This window comes from Eubalaena glacialis, chromosome 5, assembly GCF_028564815.1.
Source record: "Eubalaena glacialis isolate mEubGla1 chromosome 5, mEubGla1.1.hap2.+ XY, whole genome shotgun sequence".
NCBI lineage: Eukaryota > Metazoa > Chordata > Mammalia > Artiodactyla > Balaenidae > Eubalaena > Eubalaena glacialis.
Window position 1 is genome coordinate 4,119,319 of NC_083720.1, and position 16,087 is coordinate 4,135,405.

A 16,087-nucleotide genomic window follows, 5' to 3' on the forward strand; every position below is an offset into this window, starting at 1 on the left:
TAACACGGGATTGTTTTTATGCTTCATTTATTTTATAGTTTCTAAAATTTCTGTGATGACCATGTATTATTTTTAAAAAGGAGATTTTTTTAGGGAGAATTTTCTGGAGAGGAATTTAGCAACACCCTTACCAAGAATATCTTTTAAAAGGTTTAATAGCATTATACAGCGTCCTATTTTGAGGAAATGGTAGGTGGTCACCACTGAATTCACTGTGGATTTCAATCAAGCTCAGTAAATCCCTGGGCGCATCCCTGTTGCGAGCTTCTGCCAGGTGCAGAAACCACAGGAAACCCAGATCCCAGAAGAGATGAGGAGGCAGCTGTGGGATAGGGCCTGGGAGAGCCCAGAGAAGGGCCCTGACCCAGCCAGGGCGGGGGTGGGGATGGGGGACTTGGGAAGGACAGAGGGGGAGGGGACACCTGGGCACAGCGGGATGGGGAGACAGGGAAAGCAAGAGGGGTCCTTCAGGGGGCTGCTGCCCTGCCGGAGGGGTGAAGGTGAGGGTGGGGGAAGAACCCTAGAGGGAGAAGCTGCAGTGTCAGGAGGACCCACGAGATGGTTCTTAGTTAAACGCAGGCCCGAGAAACAGAGCATCACCTCAAAATTCATAGGCCGCCCCTCCCCACTGAGCATCTGTCTCCCATTTCTCAAAAAAGCATCTGGGATGATCGTATGGATTGGGAAGCTGTGCTGTGCGCTCAACATGTACAGGGTCACCTGCGTGGGCCGGGCTGTCATCATCGCTGCAAGAGAAACCAGATGCCCCTGCAAACCATCAGAAAGCTAAATTCAGAACCAGCACTGTGCTTGGGGCCGTCCTGAAGAACCCGGAACCTGTATGCTTTCTGATCTTGTCTGCTCTGTCCCTGAGAACTCTTCTAGAGCCCAAGGAAGGCCTTTCCAGCCTTCAGGAATGGGGCTGGGGGAGCAGGATGTAGGAGAGGGAGAGAGGAAACCACAGATGCACACGGCACGCAGGTGAGCCCAGGTGGGCAGGGGCTCCCTAGAGGTAGGTACCACACGGGAAGCTGGGACTCGGGCCTGACTGGGATAGAGGAGGCCAGATGTTCCCATCACCTCCCAAGGCCAGCAGCTGCACTCCTATGATGCGGCCTCGGGTGCAGAAGGAGTTTTGATATGTGTTGCATGTGGATCTGGCAGAGCTTCGCGGGATGGATGCTGGGGAGGGTGAGGAGGAGCACACATGAGATGCCACTGTGGCCATAGCAACATGGAAGCACTGTGTAGTAGGGAGAGCTGCCCTGGAAGAGCAGGGAGCCTGTGGTGCCCGAGGACCGGGGATGAATCTTCTTCCAGAAAGTCTTCCCTGACTACCACTTCTTCTGCTCAACAGAGTGGGGCTGTCCAGTGCTCCCTGGTTCTCTCAGCCCCATCACAGAGCAGACTACCTGCATAACCGTGGGCCATCTGCTTATCTGTTAACGCTACTAAACTATGAGTCTTGGGGGTCATTACCGTACCTTACTCAAATACAGAGCCTGGACGGAAGGATGGGTAGACCAATGACGGATGCGTGGGTGGATGGACATGCACAGATGGAGAGATAGGGGATGGATGCACCAATGGATGGATGGATGGATGATGGATGGGAGAGAAGAGGGGAGGGAGGCAAGGGGGATGAGGAAGAGAGGAAAGAGGCAGAAAAGGAGGGAAAGCCAGTCGGCAGAGAAGACAGTCAGTTCTAGTGACCGGCAGGGGTCCTTGGAGCTGGGACAGAGGAGCCAGGACCTGAGGAAGGCCAGGTATTGGGGTCAAGATGCAGGAAGAAGAGGCCTGGGGGTTGGGGATACTGAGGGATTTCCTCAAACTTCCTGTGACCTCTCGGCCACCCCAGATCTGTCCCAGAGTATTTTGCAGGCACCTTGAGGCCTTGGAGGCTGACCTCATCCAACTGTTGATTCCAATTGCATTATTTATTGAATAGACTCAAATCCTGGAAGCTTTTAAGTCAGCACCTCCCTCGATTCCTATCTGCTCTGAGTCTTGTTTAAATCAAACTCAGATCTCCATGGTGATGCTCAAGCAAACACAGAGAGAGACTGGCCCAGGGGTGGAACACGGCTGGTGGAAAGCCAGCCGGACACTTTCGGGGAAGTGGCCGAGGCAGGAAGCAGCCCCCTGACACCTCCTAGGTGCCAAGCGTCGTACACACAGGACCTGTTGTCATGCTCACGGCCACCGTGAGGTCTGTGCCATCAGGCTCATGATACAGATGACGCCCGGGGAGGGAAGGCACAGAGCCAGAATGGAAACCAGATCTGTCTGGAGACAATGACCACACAGCCACCCAGACCACAGAGGAATCCCAGCACCTGCCGTCAGCCTACTGTCTAAGACTTTCTCTCTAAAATAAGCCCCGCTCTTCCCGGGCCACAAAGGGCAAGGCTGATCACCTGTTTAACGTTCCTTACGAACACTCAGCACTGCCCACCTGTAAGGACCCTAACAGCACAACAGCTCTTTGCCCAGACATTCGGGGCCCTTAAGACACAGGCTGTGATGACCAGGGCTGCCCATGGGCTTCTGGAACGCTCTGCACATGGCTTGGCTCTGCCCACCTCACCCTCAGGACAGTCCAGCTAGGCAGACATCCCCACCCCCAGGCCATCAGCCGCCTCCGCAGAGAAGGACCTTGATGCTTCTTTACGTTAGTGAATGTCAAGAGGTCATCGTCTGGGGACTTCCCTGGCGGTCCAGTGGTTAAGACTTCACCTTCCAATGCAAGGGGTACGGGTTCGATCCCTGGTCGGGGAGCTAAGATCCCACATGCCTCGTGGCCAAAAAACCAAAACATAAAACAGAAGCAATGTTGGAACAAATTCAATAAAGACTTTAAAAATGGTCCACATCAAAAAAAAAAAAAAACTTTAAAAAAAAAAGAGGTCATCGTCTAGCTGTGGTTTGATGGCTCAAATTCCCTAGACTCTGCATCCTCAACACATAACCCTAAAATTCTCTATGTTAAAAAAATGGAGAGAGAGGGAGATACCCTAGAACCGTAGAACCAAATCTGGTTTGAAACGAAATGGTATCAAAACACAGTAACATTACAGGTAAACAGAAGTGGTCTGGAAATCTCAAAGGCCAGCTCGTCTGGAATATAAAGTCTATACAGCAGAGCTTCCCAAAGCTTGTTCTGTGGAAAACCAACCCCAGGAAATGCTCAGCAGAACAAAAATAAAATAATACTTAAAAATTAAAGTGTATAAATAAAACAAAATTTAAACAAGTAATTGATGCAAATAAAAATTAAATTAAAATTTAAAATAAAATAAAATTTTTTAAAAAATGAAAGCTCATGGAATCAGTTGGGATGGAGAAATGCCACACGACCTTCTCCTGGAGATGTACGACGCCCATTGGTGTGTTAGAGACTCCAGTACATCCTACTGCAAAGGACCCTGATTGGTTTTCTTCCACCTAAGTGAGTTTACCTGACTTATATGACCACAAAACATGTATTTTCTGGAAACACCTATGACCACCTGTGATACTTCTGACTGTCATTCAGCAAACATTCACTTCACTCCCCTCCCCTCCCCCACTGGTGTTGGGTTTGACCTGTGACTTGCATTGGCCAATGGAATTTAGCAAATGTGAGTGAACAGAAGCCTTATATGTCCTTGGGGGCTGGGGAGGGCTTGACTCTCTTGCTCCCATGTTGTGCATGGGAAGAATGGGTCCTGATGGCCTTTGGCCAGTCAGCTGGGCTCCCAGCACAAATGCAGACGTAGCAGAGCCAAGCCCACCAACCCGCAGCTCAGGTGGAGCTGCCCGGCCACCCCAGCCTAAGGCAACCAAACCACAGTTGCCCCGGGGGAGAGAAGAAGTTCCTGGTGTTTACCACCGAGTTTGGGGTGACTTGTTACACAGCATCACTGTCACTGCGGCTGACTAACACACCAACCTACAGAAATACTCTTCTAAGAATCACACTTCTAAGAATCGCATATTAAAAAATATGACATAGAAGAACATTCTTAGGAGGAAACATTCTTAGAAGGTGTTGGGAAAGAATGAATGGCACATAGTAGGAGCTCAGGACACAGTTGGAGGACACCCATCTTAAAATTAAGGGTCCTGGAGAGGACTTGTGTTATTCACAGTGGAGAGGCAGGGTTGAAGAAAAAATTAAGCAACAGATGGGCACTAGATATGAACAGGTAAGTCCCAGAGGAGGAGACTTGAATAGTCAATAAACAAAGGACAGTATGTTCAATTCCATGAAAAATCATGCAATTGCAAAATAAAATAATATTGAACTACGCTCTCACATCCGCTTGAATGCAGACATATAAAGTCTGATGATTCCAGAGACGTGGGGCTGGAATCACTCTGCAAACAGATTGACAAAGGAAGAGAAAAAGGAAGGTGGAGACGTGGGCAGATAGTCTCTGCAGCCCTGATAGGAACAGCTAAATCCGGGAGATAGAAATTCTCGCGTTCCCACAGCAGGGGAAGGCTTAGCTCAACCAGCTTACGTGGCCTACAGGGATCAATTACCAATTACTCAGCAGGAGTATCAATCACACTTCTAAAGGCAGCACGATGCCATTTACATTAACTTTTAAAACACAGTAAACCGTAGAACATATTGATTGTGGATAGACTCGTACTTGTGTACTTAACACATGATGCCCCCGTGGGGATGATCCAGGCAGGGTTACTTCTGGGATGGGGAGGGTGGGGCATGGGGGAGGTGGAAGGAGGGAGGAGAGAGCTGGGCTGCAACAGAATCTGGAGCAGTGTGTTTCTTTAAGAGCTGGAGATCCCAGAAAGAAAAAAAAATTAACATCTATCACAGCTAGGGAACCGGTATTGGGCTAGACTAGTCTCTGCTGCGGTAACAGCTGAAGCCCTAAATTCCAGTGACTTAACCCATATTATTCCTGCTCACCATGCACTGGCTCAAACAAATCATATGACCCCAAAATAACCACAAGGGAGACCAGGGAAGGGAGGAAAAGCTTGGATTATTTGGTGAGCACGTAGTTGTCTCTGGCACGTGGGTACCCAGGGAAGCTGGCACACCACATTCCACGCTTTCTGTGCGTGTTAAAGATTTCATGATTAAGGTGAGGACGGCGGGAGAGAATCACCCTCCCCCCACCCCAAAAAAAGGGTGGGAGTTCCACCAAGTCACTCAGAGAAAACCTGACACCCGCCCCATGGGTATTCCCGAGGTTGCCCCCAGCTGAAGGTCCTGCCCAAGGTCACAGGTGCGGGTAGAAGGGCAGGGCTGGCACGGCCTTCACACCGTCCAGGCACAGTGGAAACGGGGCCATGGACCAGGGGCTGCATCACAGCAGAGGGAAGGTGGGCCGAGGTCCACTTTCTCTCTGGCTCAGAATGCTCCCAGCCCCTCTTGTTCTGTCTGACGGTACTGGGGCCCACTCTGTGCTTCTGGCTCCTACACCACCTGCAGGGATGGCCTCATAGATGCGAAGGGTCTTGTAGGTCCCGGCGGTGTTTCCCAAGGACCGCATCTCCATACTTCCATCCATTCATCCATCTGTCATCTGTCCATCTGTCCCTCCGTCCTCTCAGTCGTATGCTTATCGCTACATCTATCCCTTCATCTGTCCACCCATCCACCCATCTGTATATGCATCCATCCATCCATCCACCCAACGCCCAACATCACCTTCCGTGCCAGACCTGATCTAGGTTCTGGGCATCGGGAGATCATCAAGGTGGACCCCACAGGTCTCCATCCTCAATCAGTGTATGTTCTGCCAGGCAGGTGGAGGAGGGAGTGGGGAGCACGGGGAGACAAACTATACACAGGAACTCCTACACTCAAGGAGCGATGAGATAAGGAACGCCTGGGGACTGCTTTACACTGAGTAGTGGGGTGGCTTTTTTGAGGAAACGAGGTTTATGCTGAGATTGAGTGTACCACAAGGAGCCAGTACCTGAGCGTCAGCGCCAAGTGTACGCTGTGCCAGCTGCTGCAGAGGGACGGGCCCTTGCACGGTCAAGTTTCAGCAGGCCGGGTGGCTGGAGACCGAGGAATAAGGGGGGGGGGAGTGGAGGAGCTGGGGTGGGGGATGGGATAGGAGTCAGGGGCTCAGCGTCTCTGCGGGGGATGTGACATGGATGCCAGTCCAATTGCCTGGGAAGCCGGCAGGATGCTAAGCCTCACTCCTAGCCAGCCCAGCCCCTAGCTACTCAACGTGTGGTCCCTGGACCAACAGCCTGGGCACATCCAGGAGCCCGTTAGAAATGCAGACCAGGGAAGTCTGAGGTGCACTGCTCTGGACCAGCCCTTCCTAGGGCTGTTCTCCCCTGGGGCACTTCTGAGACATCCCCACACTGAGTCCACATCTTCCAAGGCAGGGCCCGAGCGGCGGTAGTTTTTAAGAGCTTTTTAAGTGACTTTTACGTACCTCCCGCTAAGGGCCCGCTGTCTACCCACTGGCCATTGCTCAGCTCTCGAGGGCTTGCGTTTACCTTGTTAGGAGCATTTGTGAGGCAGCCAAGTCTCCCTGGCCATTTGGGATCCAGCTTCGGAGATACAAAATGGGCCTCTCAGGACCCCAGCCCGGGTTGGCCAGCAGCAATCTGGGCTCTTGAAACTCGGTCCTGCGGTCGCCCAGACCAAGTAATGCGAGCCGTGAGCATTGTCCAGCACTGCTCAGAGTTTGCCTAGTAGCCCAACACGCTCAGTGTCACCTGAAACTTGTTAAAAATGTGGAGCGTCAGGCCCCGCCCAGACCTGGGAATCAGAGTCAGAATCTCAGCCAGACCCCAGGTGATTCACACGCCCCTGAAAGTAGGAGAAGCCCTTCTCTGGGAGATGGATTTTTCAACTGGGGACAATATCGCCCCCAAGGGGGCACAAATTGGTTCTTGAGGGGTGTGAAGATTCTTACCGTTCATGTATAAAGCACATATCCCACGTAGAACTTAAACAGAAATACAGTGATGGACAGAGGAGAGATTGGGAGGAAAATGTCTAAGAAGGCTTCTCGCAGGAGGGAAGGGGCAATCATGGAAAAACAGTGGGTCCCCGTTTTCATACTGAAAGGCCGGCCTCCTGGAGCCCCCTCAGTTCCTGTCTGTCACCCACTCAGCCTGAACTCCCTCGGCACCTAGCAGAGAGCCCTGAACCACGGGAAGAACCTCTGACGTCCTCCTGCAAGACGGGCTGCAGGAACATAGGCGGACACGTACAGATCATTCCGTTCTAATTTTCATATTTCTAAGACTATTTATCCTGATCTTAAAATCGTTACAGTTCTATCATGGAGGAGATACAAATTGCACGTGAGGCCTTTAGATGCTCCATGAGCATCCTTGTTCTTCTATACTTGCCACTGCAGCTTCTGGCTCTGCCCACCGAAATTCCCCTGCCCGGATTTGGATGGGGAGTGGCGGCAATGCACGGGTGTTGGCCACGGGGGCTACCAGGGCAAGTAAGCAGGACAAGACGTGGGCGTGTGTGCATGTGTGCATGTCAAGTCCCTAAGGCCTTGCAAGGAGAGGGGCTGTGGGGTGGAGGCAGTGAGGTGAGCTGGGATCCCCTGAGGATGCAGTGCAGAGGGAAGCGTGGCTGAGGGGACAGAGGACAGGGACAGGTGCAGGAGCCATCGAGGCAAACAGATCCAGGTGTGATCCCAGAGCTTGGCGATGGACTGTGTACTGGGCTGAATGGTAGCGCCAGAAAGATCTGTCCTCATCCTAACCCCCAGAGACTGTGTGCGACCTTATTTGGAAAAGAGGCCTTTGCAGATGTAATTAAGTTAGAGATCTGGAGATGAGATCACCCTGGATTACCTGGGTGTGTCGTAAATCCAAAGATAAGTGTCCTTATAAGGAACGCACGGAGGAGAGACACACGCGGTGCAGGGGGGAGGCCAGGTGAAGATGGAGGCAGAGATGGGAGAGATTCGGCCACTAGGAGCGCCACCAGGAGCTGGAAGAGGCAGCAAGGCTCCACCTCCAGAGCCTCCAGCGGGAGCCCGGCCCTGCCCGCATCTCGATTTCGGACTTCTGGCCTGTAGGACTGTGAGAGAACATATTCTTCTTGCTGTAAGCCCCCAGTGTTCAGTCATTTGTCCCAGCAGCCCCAGGACATTTGCAGACTGGACATGCAGGCCAGGGCAGGGTCAGCCGGCTCCTCTAGTTACCATTCGCCTCAAGAGGCTCCAGGAGGGGAGGTGGACCAGCTCTGTTCTCGTCCAACCTCTGATGCCAACCAGCAGCTTTCTCAGAGGTGCGGGGCTCCCTCCCTCCCACCCACGCTTGCACTGATGCAAAGGGGCCCAGAGGCTGAACAGAGAACAGCACCCACGCAGAAGGAAGGGGCAGAGTGCTAGACCATTGAAGCCAGCCAGGGAGAGACACTCCTGACAAGTGGCCCATGAAATGCAGGACAATTAAAAAGGCATTCAGCTTAGATTTCGGAGAGCCATTTCCAGAATGTAAATACCACACCTGTCATTAAAAGTGTATTTATTGCAATTACACAGGAGAATTCTTGGGAGGCTGGGTACGCGTTCAATAAGTGTGTCTTTAATAACCCCATTGAATACGTGTTGCCAGGCACTGGCACCCTTAACCTCCCTCCACGTGCACCCTAAACGGCAGACAGACGGCGGGTGGCATCCCGAAAAATGACCGATGCCAATCTTTCCCCTTCCAAACAAACTCGCACAAGTCTCAAAATAGAGAGGACATGAGTAGACGATGCTCACAAGAGAAAATGCGATTAAACACAGAAACTGCCCCCCCTGGCTAGGAATCACAGGCATGCAAATGAAAATGGCACTGCAGTCCCTTTGGGCTGGTAGGTTAGCAAGTTTTAGAAAAGCTGTCAGCCTGAAGCTGGCCAGGAGGCAGGGCACTGCCCCAGGTGGAGAGTTGCTTTCCTCCTGAAAAAGAATTTGGCCCTTCAGCATGCCTGCCGTAAATCTGCTCTGGCTCCGAAATAGAACTCCCTAAGATGCTTTCCGGGAACAAAATGGAAAGGAAAGCGCCATGCCGAAACTTCTTACAGCAGCAGCAGGGCTAAGTACTAGAATGAATCAATTCAAGGGGCGAGTGCAGGGCCATAAAAAATCGTGACGCAGCCCGTGGTACAACATGGAAAAACGGGAAACATCTTGTATGTGTGACAGAAAGAAGATTCACAACTTTATTCTACGTCTCCCTGTACAACTATCTCAGCATAAGAGGGATGAGATAAACAAAGAAAGTAATTGGGCCCGATGCGTGGGGATGTCGGTGAACTTTCTTGAAATGACTGATGCTTCTGCATGTATTTTTAATAAAGGAGAGAAAATGTCTGAGTCTAGAGACAGGAATGAGAAAGGAATGTGGAAACTTAAAATCTGTTGATTTGCTTTGGAGAAAAACTAACTTTAGACGGTGTGCTGTCCTGGGGACGATTCACAGGTAATCTCCTTCAGCTGCACAACCTCCCATCCAGGGATATTTTATCCCCATTTTACAGACAAGGAGACTGAGGCTCTCCGGAAGAAAAAGAGGCCCCTGTGGAGCAGCTCTGAGATGGGTGGTTTGGCCTCCTTGAGACAGGCTGGGACCTGGGACCCTTTGCTGCAGTGCTTGCACCTGGACAAACATCTCCTCCAGCAACAAAATACAAAGAAACTATAAGGGTCTAAAAATAACTGCGTGCACATGCAGTTGGGGCTAATTATGGACAACACGGATACAAAAAGACCAAAAACCCAACTGCCACTTCTGAAGAGCGGGCAGCAAAAAGCAGGGTCCTGAGCATGCCCCCCTGCCCCCCTGCACTCAACCCCACCGAAGGGGTGGTCAAACCACTTAAGCTGCCCCTTCCCCAGGACCTGCCCCTCCCCTCACCCCATATAAGGAACCAGCTCGCCCCCCTCAGGGAACCAGCAAGGGAACCTGTTGTTTGTTTTCGCTTCCCCCTGCTGCAGCAGGGGCCCCAGTAAAGCCTTGCCTGAATTTCTTGTCTGGCCTCTGATCAATTTCTATTGATTAAGGAGGCCAAGATCCCTGGTCGGTAACATCCTGGTTTCCCTACCTGCTTCTGAAGAATTCTGAGTCTGGAGGCCTGGTCCCCACGCTGTGGGGCTGGCCAAGGTCTGTTCCACCCGCCACACTACCCCGACGAGGACTCGCAGCAAATTTTAACCACACCCAGCAACTCTGTCTGAATCAGCACACATTACACCAGGAAGGCCCGCTGACTACCCGAAGCAACATTTCCGATAACCTCATTCTCTCCGTCCCCAGCGGTGCTGAGATGCTGCGAGAGCAAAGGGAAGCTGGTACCCACACTCCGGGTGGATTAGCGAACGTTCATGGAGATATGGGCTGACAGGCAGGAGTTGGGGAACGCGTTCGTTAGTCGAGGAATTCCGCTTGGAGGAAGAGAAGACAAGTGCCTCTCTCCACTTTGCAGCCAAGGGGACCTGTCCTTGGACCATCCACCTGGCAGGAGGGAGCCCTCCAGGGGCCGGCCCTTCCCAAGGAGACTGGCCCTGAAACCAATCCTCAAATGTGAATCTTCAAAGGGCAGCCGATGAGATGTCACTGGAACTTTAATGCTCTCACCACTTCCCGCTCTCATCCCAAACAATGAACGGCCTTATCGGACCCTGGAGGGGCATTTTTGAAAGCAACCTCCTTGGTGGACGAGTTGCTTCAAGGCACGAGATTAGAACGTACCAACACATAAAGAAGTTGGGGGTCTCAGCAGTAAAACATCTGTCACAGACTACTTGTCCTGAGGCCGGCGATGGAATTGGAAAGCAGGCTGGTGAGTTTGGGAGGCAAATCCACAGCTGAGAGGGGCAGGCTAGGAAAGGTGCTTCTGTTGGCAAAGGGAAGGAAAACACCCGGCTCCCCGAACCCCACATCAGCACCAGGGCGACCAAGCCGGCTGGTCCAAGGCGACACTGCTCCTCATCTAGCAAAGAAAGCACCCAACTCAAGGGTCATTTCGGCAACTTGCCAAAGCATTACGGAATTCCCTCAGTAAGAACCAACAATGAATCATGGAGCGCCTTCACTAAAAGCAAAGCCAAAAGTCAAAAATAAATCAACTCAAGGTGGTTGCACATAAATCAGGAGTCCTGATCAGCAAGTTTTGGTGTTTTTAATGGATTTCAAATAAAAAAACCAATTAATTATTACTCAAGAAACACATCTTGGAAAGCAAAACGGTCCAACACCCAGAGAACATGGGAATGGCGCACGGGGCCCGGAGGACACAGCATCCTTGCCTGAGAGAAGCTTTGAAACCACAGCCCAAGATGCTGGGAAACTTCCTTCCCCTTCCTGGGTGAGCAGACGTAAATACAAAGATGATCATTAACCAAAATGACTTCTCAAGGCCTCCTTCTCTCCCACCTCATTTAAAACATCAAAGAGGCTGTGCCTAGTTCTGGGGCTGAATTCACATTTCACATATAAAGAGATAGTACCCGTCGTTGGCCGGGGGCGTTATTTATTTACCAAGCTCTCGGGGCTGAGCCAGGAAGAAAGAAAGACACCTGGACCGTGAGGATAATCGGCGTGTTTGGGGGACTCCAGGAGCTGTGTCGGAAGCTCAGGGCACAAGCAGAGGAAATTGCGCACTGACCTGAATTCACAATGCAAAACCCCTTCCCCGGGGGAGGAAAAAAAGCGAGGGGAGAAGAACACACACAGAAAGGAAAGAAAGCAAAGAAGCTTTCTGAACGTTGTCTGTTCTCCAGCCCTGTCTGTGTCACTGACGAAACTCTTTATTAGCTTTCAACTTCTGTATGCATTTTCTAGCCAAAGAAAAGTCGAGAGGCCGCCAGCAAATGGGGGCTGCTCAGGCCGGGCCTTGGGATCTCAGACCCCGGCCTTGGAGACGCGCAGGTATGGGAGGAGAAAAGGCCCACCCTCGGGCTGACTTACCGCCACAGAGAACTTTCCAGAACCTTCCCCATGTCTGCATGGTAATACTTCGTCAGGATCAAGATCACCTGTGGCGGCAACAAAGACAAAGGCAGAAATCAGTGGATTTCAAGGTTCTGAACGGGGGATATAATATAAAATGACACTTCCCCCACCCAGGATTTGGGGTCTCTCCAGTGTCAGCTGCCCGGGCCTCTCTAGTTGACCCCGGAGTCTCGGCCACCTTGCCCCAGAGCAGACCCGGCGCTGGCTTCTGCTCCTCAGAATGATTTTGGGAACATCCCATTCCTGTGAGGTCCACCCAGTAGCTGCCACTCGGCAGGAATCACTCCAGCTCGGGCCTGGACTGTCTCAAACTGTGGTCCAAGGGATGCTGAGGTGGTGGTCCTGGTGGGCACAGAACGCATGGGGCAAGGCTTCCAAAGAGGGGCTTAGTCCCCACCAGCGCCTTCGAGAATGACCAGCAGCTGGCCAGCACGCAAGACAAGACAAGGGCATCGCCAGAAGTACATGGTGTCATTACGTTCCCCGGAATGGCAGCTGATGACAGAGCTAGCGACAGCGGGCTGAGAAGGTGGGCGAGGAGAGCTGGGACAGCTGGAGGGGCCCATAAATCATCGACGGCACACACACTATTTATTGGTGCTAAACTATTCACCGCACACACTGGGCCCTACTTAACAAGACATCTTCATTTCATGCCTGTGCAGCAAATGCAACTGTTTATAAAAATGAAAATAAATGTGTGTAAGAGCACCCAAAAACTCTCCCCTCAAAAATGTAACAATCACAAGGAAACGAGGCTTCATTCACCTGCCGGGCAGGAAAAGAGCCCCCTCCCCAATTACTTCATGAGCCACTGCATTTTCCTGTACATCAAATTTCATTTCACTCACTGCCAGACCCTATTAGCTGCTCCTAACATTCCCGTTGCCATGGGAACCCCAGGAGGTAAAGTGGGAACAGCCCTTAGGTCCCAGCGGAGCCGCTGGCCTGGTTAATTTAGGGTCACCACACTGGCCATCCCCAAGTTTGGTTCCTTCTCACAAGCAGGACTTTCTCTGTTCTCTGTCTTTGGGGGCGTAGCCGCTGCAGCAGTTTGGCTGGTCTTTCTTTCCCTGGTGATTAAAGCAGGGAAGATATAAGGAAGGGATGTCAAGTGAAACAGGACAGTGTGCATTTTAGAGGCAGCGATGATTAAAAAAAAAAAAAAACCAGAGGTCTTGTCACTGGAGGCGCGATCAGCCTGCCTTGCTCGGGAACAAAGCTATTTTCTCCTGCCGGGCTCTCAGGCTGCCCTAGTCAAGCGGGAATCCTCTGAAGATTGGGGGAAGGCAGCAGAATGACAGGCCCTGGACGCGCAGGAGACAAGCATATTTTTAACCTATTGATTTATATTTTATACTCTTGCTGTTCCCAGAGGGGATTTCAAGAAGCGGGAGTGTGACAGCTGGAAGGGACCTCAAAGTCTGTTTAATCCGGCCCCATCCAGGGTGAAATCCTCACCCCCACATCCTTCTCGAGCACCTGCCATCTGGGCTCTGCTCGCACACCTGGAGGGGCGGGGGGCTCAGCCCCTACCATGGTGCCCGAGCCCCTACCGTGGCGCCCGGGCCCCTGCGTGGGCTGAGCCCAGTCTCCCGGTAACTTCTGCCCGTGTGGACTAGTTCTGCCGCTGTGGACAATCACCAAGGGATTCCCCCTCCCACTCCCTTCTGGGTGACATTCCCCACTCATGCCCACCCCCTTCATCCTAAGCTCCAGCCATTCCTGGCCTTTGCACAAGCTGTTTCTCATCTTGGGACCCTCTTCCCCCCACCACCTCTAATGCCTTGGTTAAATGCTACTCAGCTTTCAGATCTCAGGCTAATTGACACCGCCTCCAGGAAGTCCCCTAGGCCCCTCCTCTGGATTCAATGTCCCCTCCAAAATCCTTCAGACCCTGCGCTTCCCGCTCCCCCAGCACAGCTCACGGGGTCTGTTACCAACACTGGGTAATAAGCCCTTTAGGGAGGGGACTGTGTCTTGTTTTATGCCCCAGCACTGGGCACAGCACCTGTTGTATTTTGAGCACTCAAGCCGCTCGTTGGAAGAAACAGAGGTGGCATTTCCCTAAGTGGCGATAATTAAGGCAATGAAGCCAGGCAGAGGCGATGCCCTGGGCATCCATTCACAAGCCACCCTCTTCTGTCAAGAGGGCACCATCCCTCTTCGTGCAGGGGGACGGACTCGCTCTCCCGGCACCACCCTGACCTAGTAAGCCTGAGGAGAGTCTGGGGTCCCGAGACCAGGACCCGGGTCGTGCCTGCTCGGGGCTGACGCAAGGAGCTGCCCAGCTGGTCAGCCTGGGGGGTGGAGAGAGCAGGGCAGCCCCACCCGGCACCCCTGACTCTGCAGTTGGCAGCGGGAAGGACCCCTCTGCTTTGGGGGCAGAACCTTCAAGCTCCAGGCACCTCGGTTTCTGGATGTACAATGAGGAAATAATACCCAGCATCCCCTGGGAGGATGGGGATGAAGTTGTCAGCAGCACCTGGGAAGTGACCCCCACACACCTTGTTAACACTCGCCAATGCCAGCTTTGTCACCGACGTGTGGGCACCAGGGCACGCGGTTCACCCACATCAACTCTACCCCCGGGAACCCTATGGGGCCACCGTGTTATGATCCCCATCTGACAGATGAAGAAACTACAGCAGAGAAAGCTTAAATACTGCACCAAAAATGACTCATCCAGGAAGCAGACGAGGGGGATGTCTGCTTCCCGGATGCAAAAACTACGGGACTTCAGAGCTTAACTGCCAGGCTAAACCCATGTTCCAGAAGAAAGGTCTATTCAACGTTTCAAAGAACTAAAATGTATGACGTGCCTTCTGGAGCCCTCAGCTAGTGGGTTTGGAAATGAAATATCCCAGGAGCTATTTTTCCAGCAGCTGGTGTGTTACTGCAGCTCTGGGACGCTTTGATCTGGGTGGGAGAAAAATGCGGAATGTGAGTTGGGGCTTCTGTGTTCCGGCCGTTGCCAAGGGTCTCCTCCCCGCCCCAGGGGCCGCCTGAGCCCACAGCCCACTGGAGTCTCAGGACGGTAGGAAATCCAAGGAGAAGACAAGGATTGTGAGCTGCCCCTGCATCACGAGGGAGGACAGGCCACAGCATCACTATCACCACACTATCCCTCATCACCCCCGTGTCCTGCTTTCTGCCTTCCGGTCCTCTGGGCCCTGGGGGTGGGGCTCATGATGGGGGTGCTGGGGGCTTATGCTGTGCCAGGTCAGCACGTTTATCATCGGATCCTCACTCGGCCCCCCAGGGCGGGGTCGCTACTATTGTTCCCATTTTACTGATGAGGAAACTGAGTCACAGAGCTGACAAGTGGCTCATCTGGCATTGTACACCACAGAACCAGGGCCTCTTGTGGCCAATCCAGGGCTTTCATTGGCTCTGTTTCCATCCCCCGACTTCTCCGTGATGTCTGCCTTCCCGGCATGGGACGCACCGATGCCCCTGGCTCCCTGGCTGCGCCCTCACCAAGGTCCAGCCAGCAGCCCTCCGCCCCGAGAGACCAAGCCGTGACCCCAGAGGAGCCAACCTCTCTGGACTTTCCCGAAACCTGCCTGTCCCTGAGGCCGCTGGGCCGGAAGCTCTAGGAAGGCAGAGGTTAGGGTTAGTACTCCTTTGATCCACCCTAAATTCCCAGAGCTGAGCTCAGCGCAAAAGTTCACCAAGGTTTGTGGAGTGAGTGAATGAATGAGTAAAGGAATGAATATCCCCGGACAGAAGCTGATGACGAGAGGAACCAGAATCTGTCCCTCAGGCCGAGCCACAGCCAACCCCACTACCCCGATGTCTGGGTTCCCTCCAGAGCCCGTCTGCCTGGACCACCCCTCCTTCTGACCCCAGCAGACACCTCCCGAGGGTGCAGAGCACGCCCGGTTCTTGAGTACTGAGGCTCACTCACAGCAATGCCCAGCCCGACCCTCAGGGCAGGAAGCTCAGGAAGCCAGGTGGGCGTGAGATCCCCCAACCCCCTTACCCAGCGAGAGTGTCCCCGGCAGCCGGGCCAGGTGGGCAGGCACCGACCTGTGCAGATGTTCCGGCCTGCGCTCAGGAGACCCTGCGCTTGGTTTAATTCTCTGCTGTCACTGTCTTGAAATTCTTAAAAAGCTTGAACAGGGGCCCT

The 16,087-nt window shown here is 52.8% G+C and overlaps 1 protein-coding gene across 1 annotated transcript in view; it reads right to left on the reverse strand.

Moving 5' to 3' along the window:
* SORCS2 (sortilin related VPS10 domain containing receptor 2) overlaps nt 1-16,087 on the reverse strand; it is a 499,376-nt gene that overhangs the window by 298,698 nt on the left and 184,591 nt on the right. The window contains exon 2 of the mRNA XM_061191944.1: nt 11,911-11,978. Coding sequence (XP_061047927.1) covers nt 11,911-11,978 — 68 coding nt within the window. The remainder of the gene's footprint in view (nt 1-11,910; nt 11,979-16,087) is intronic.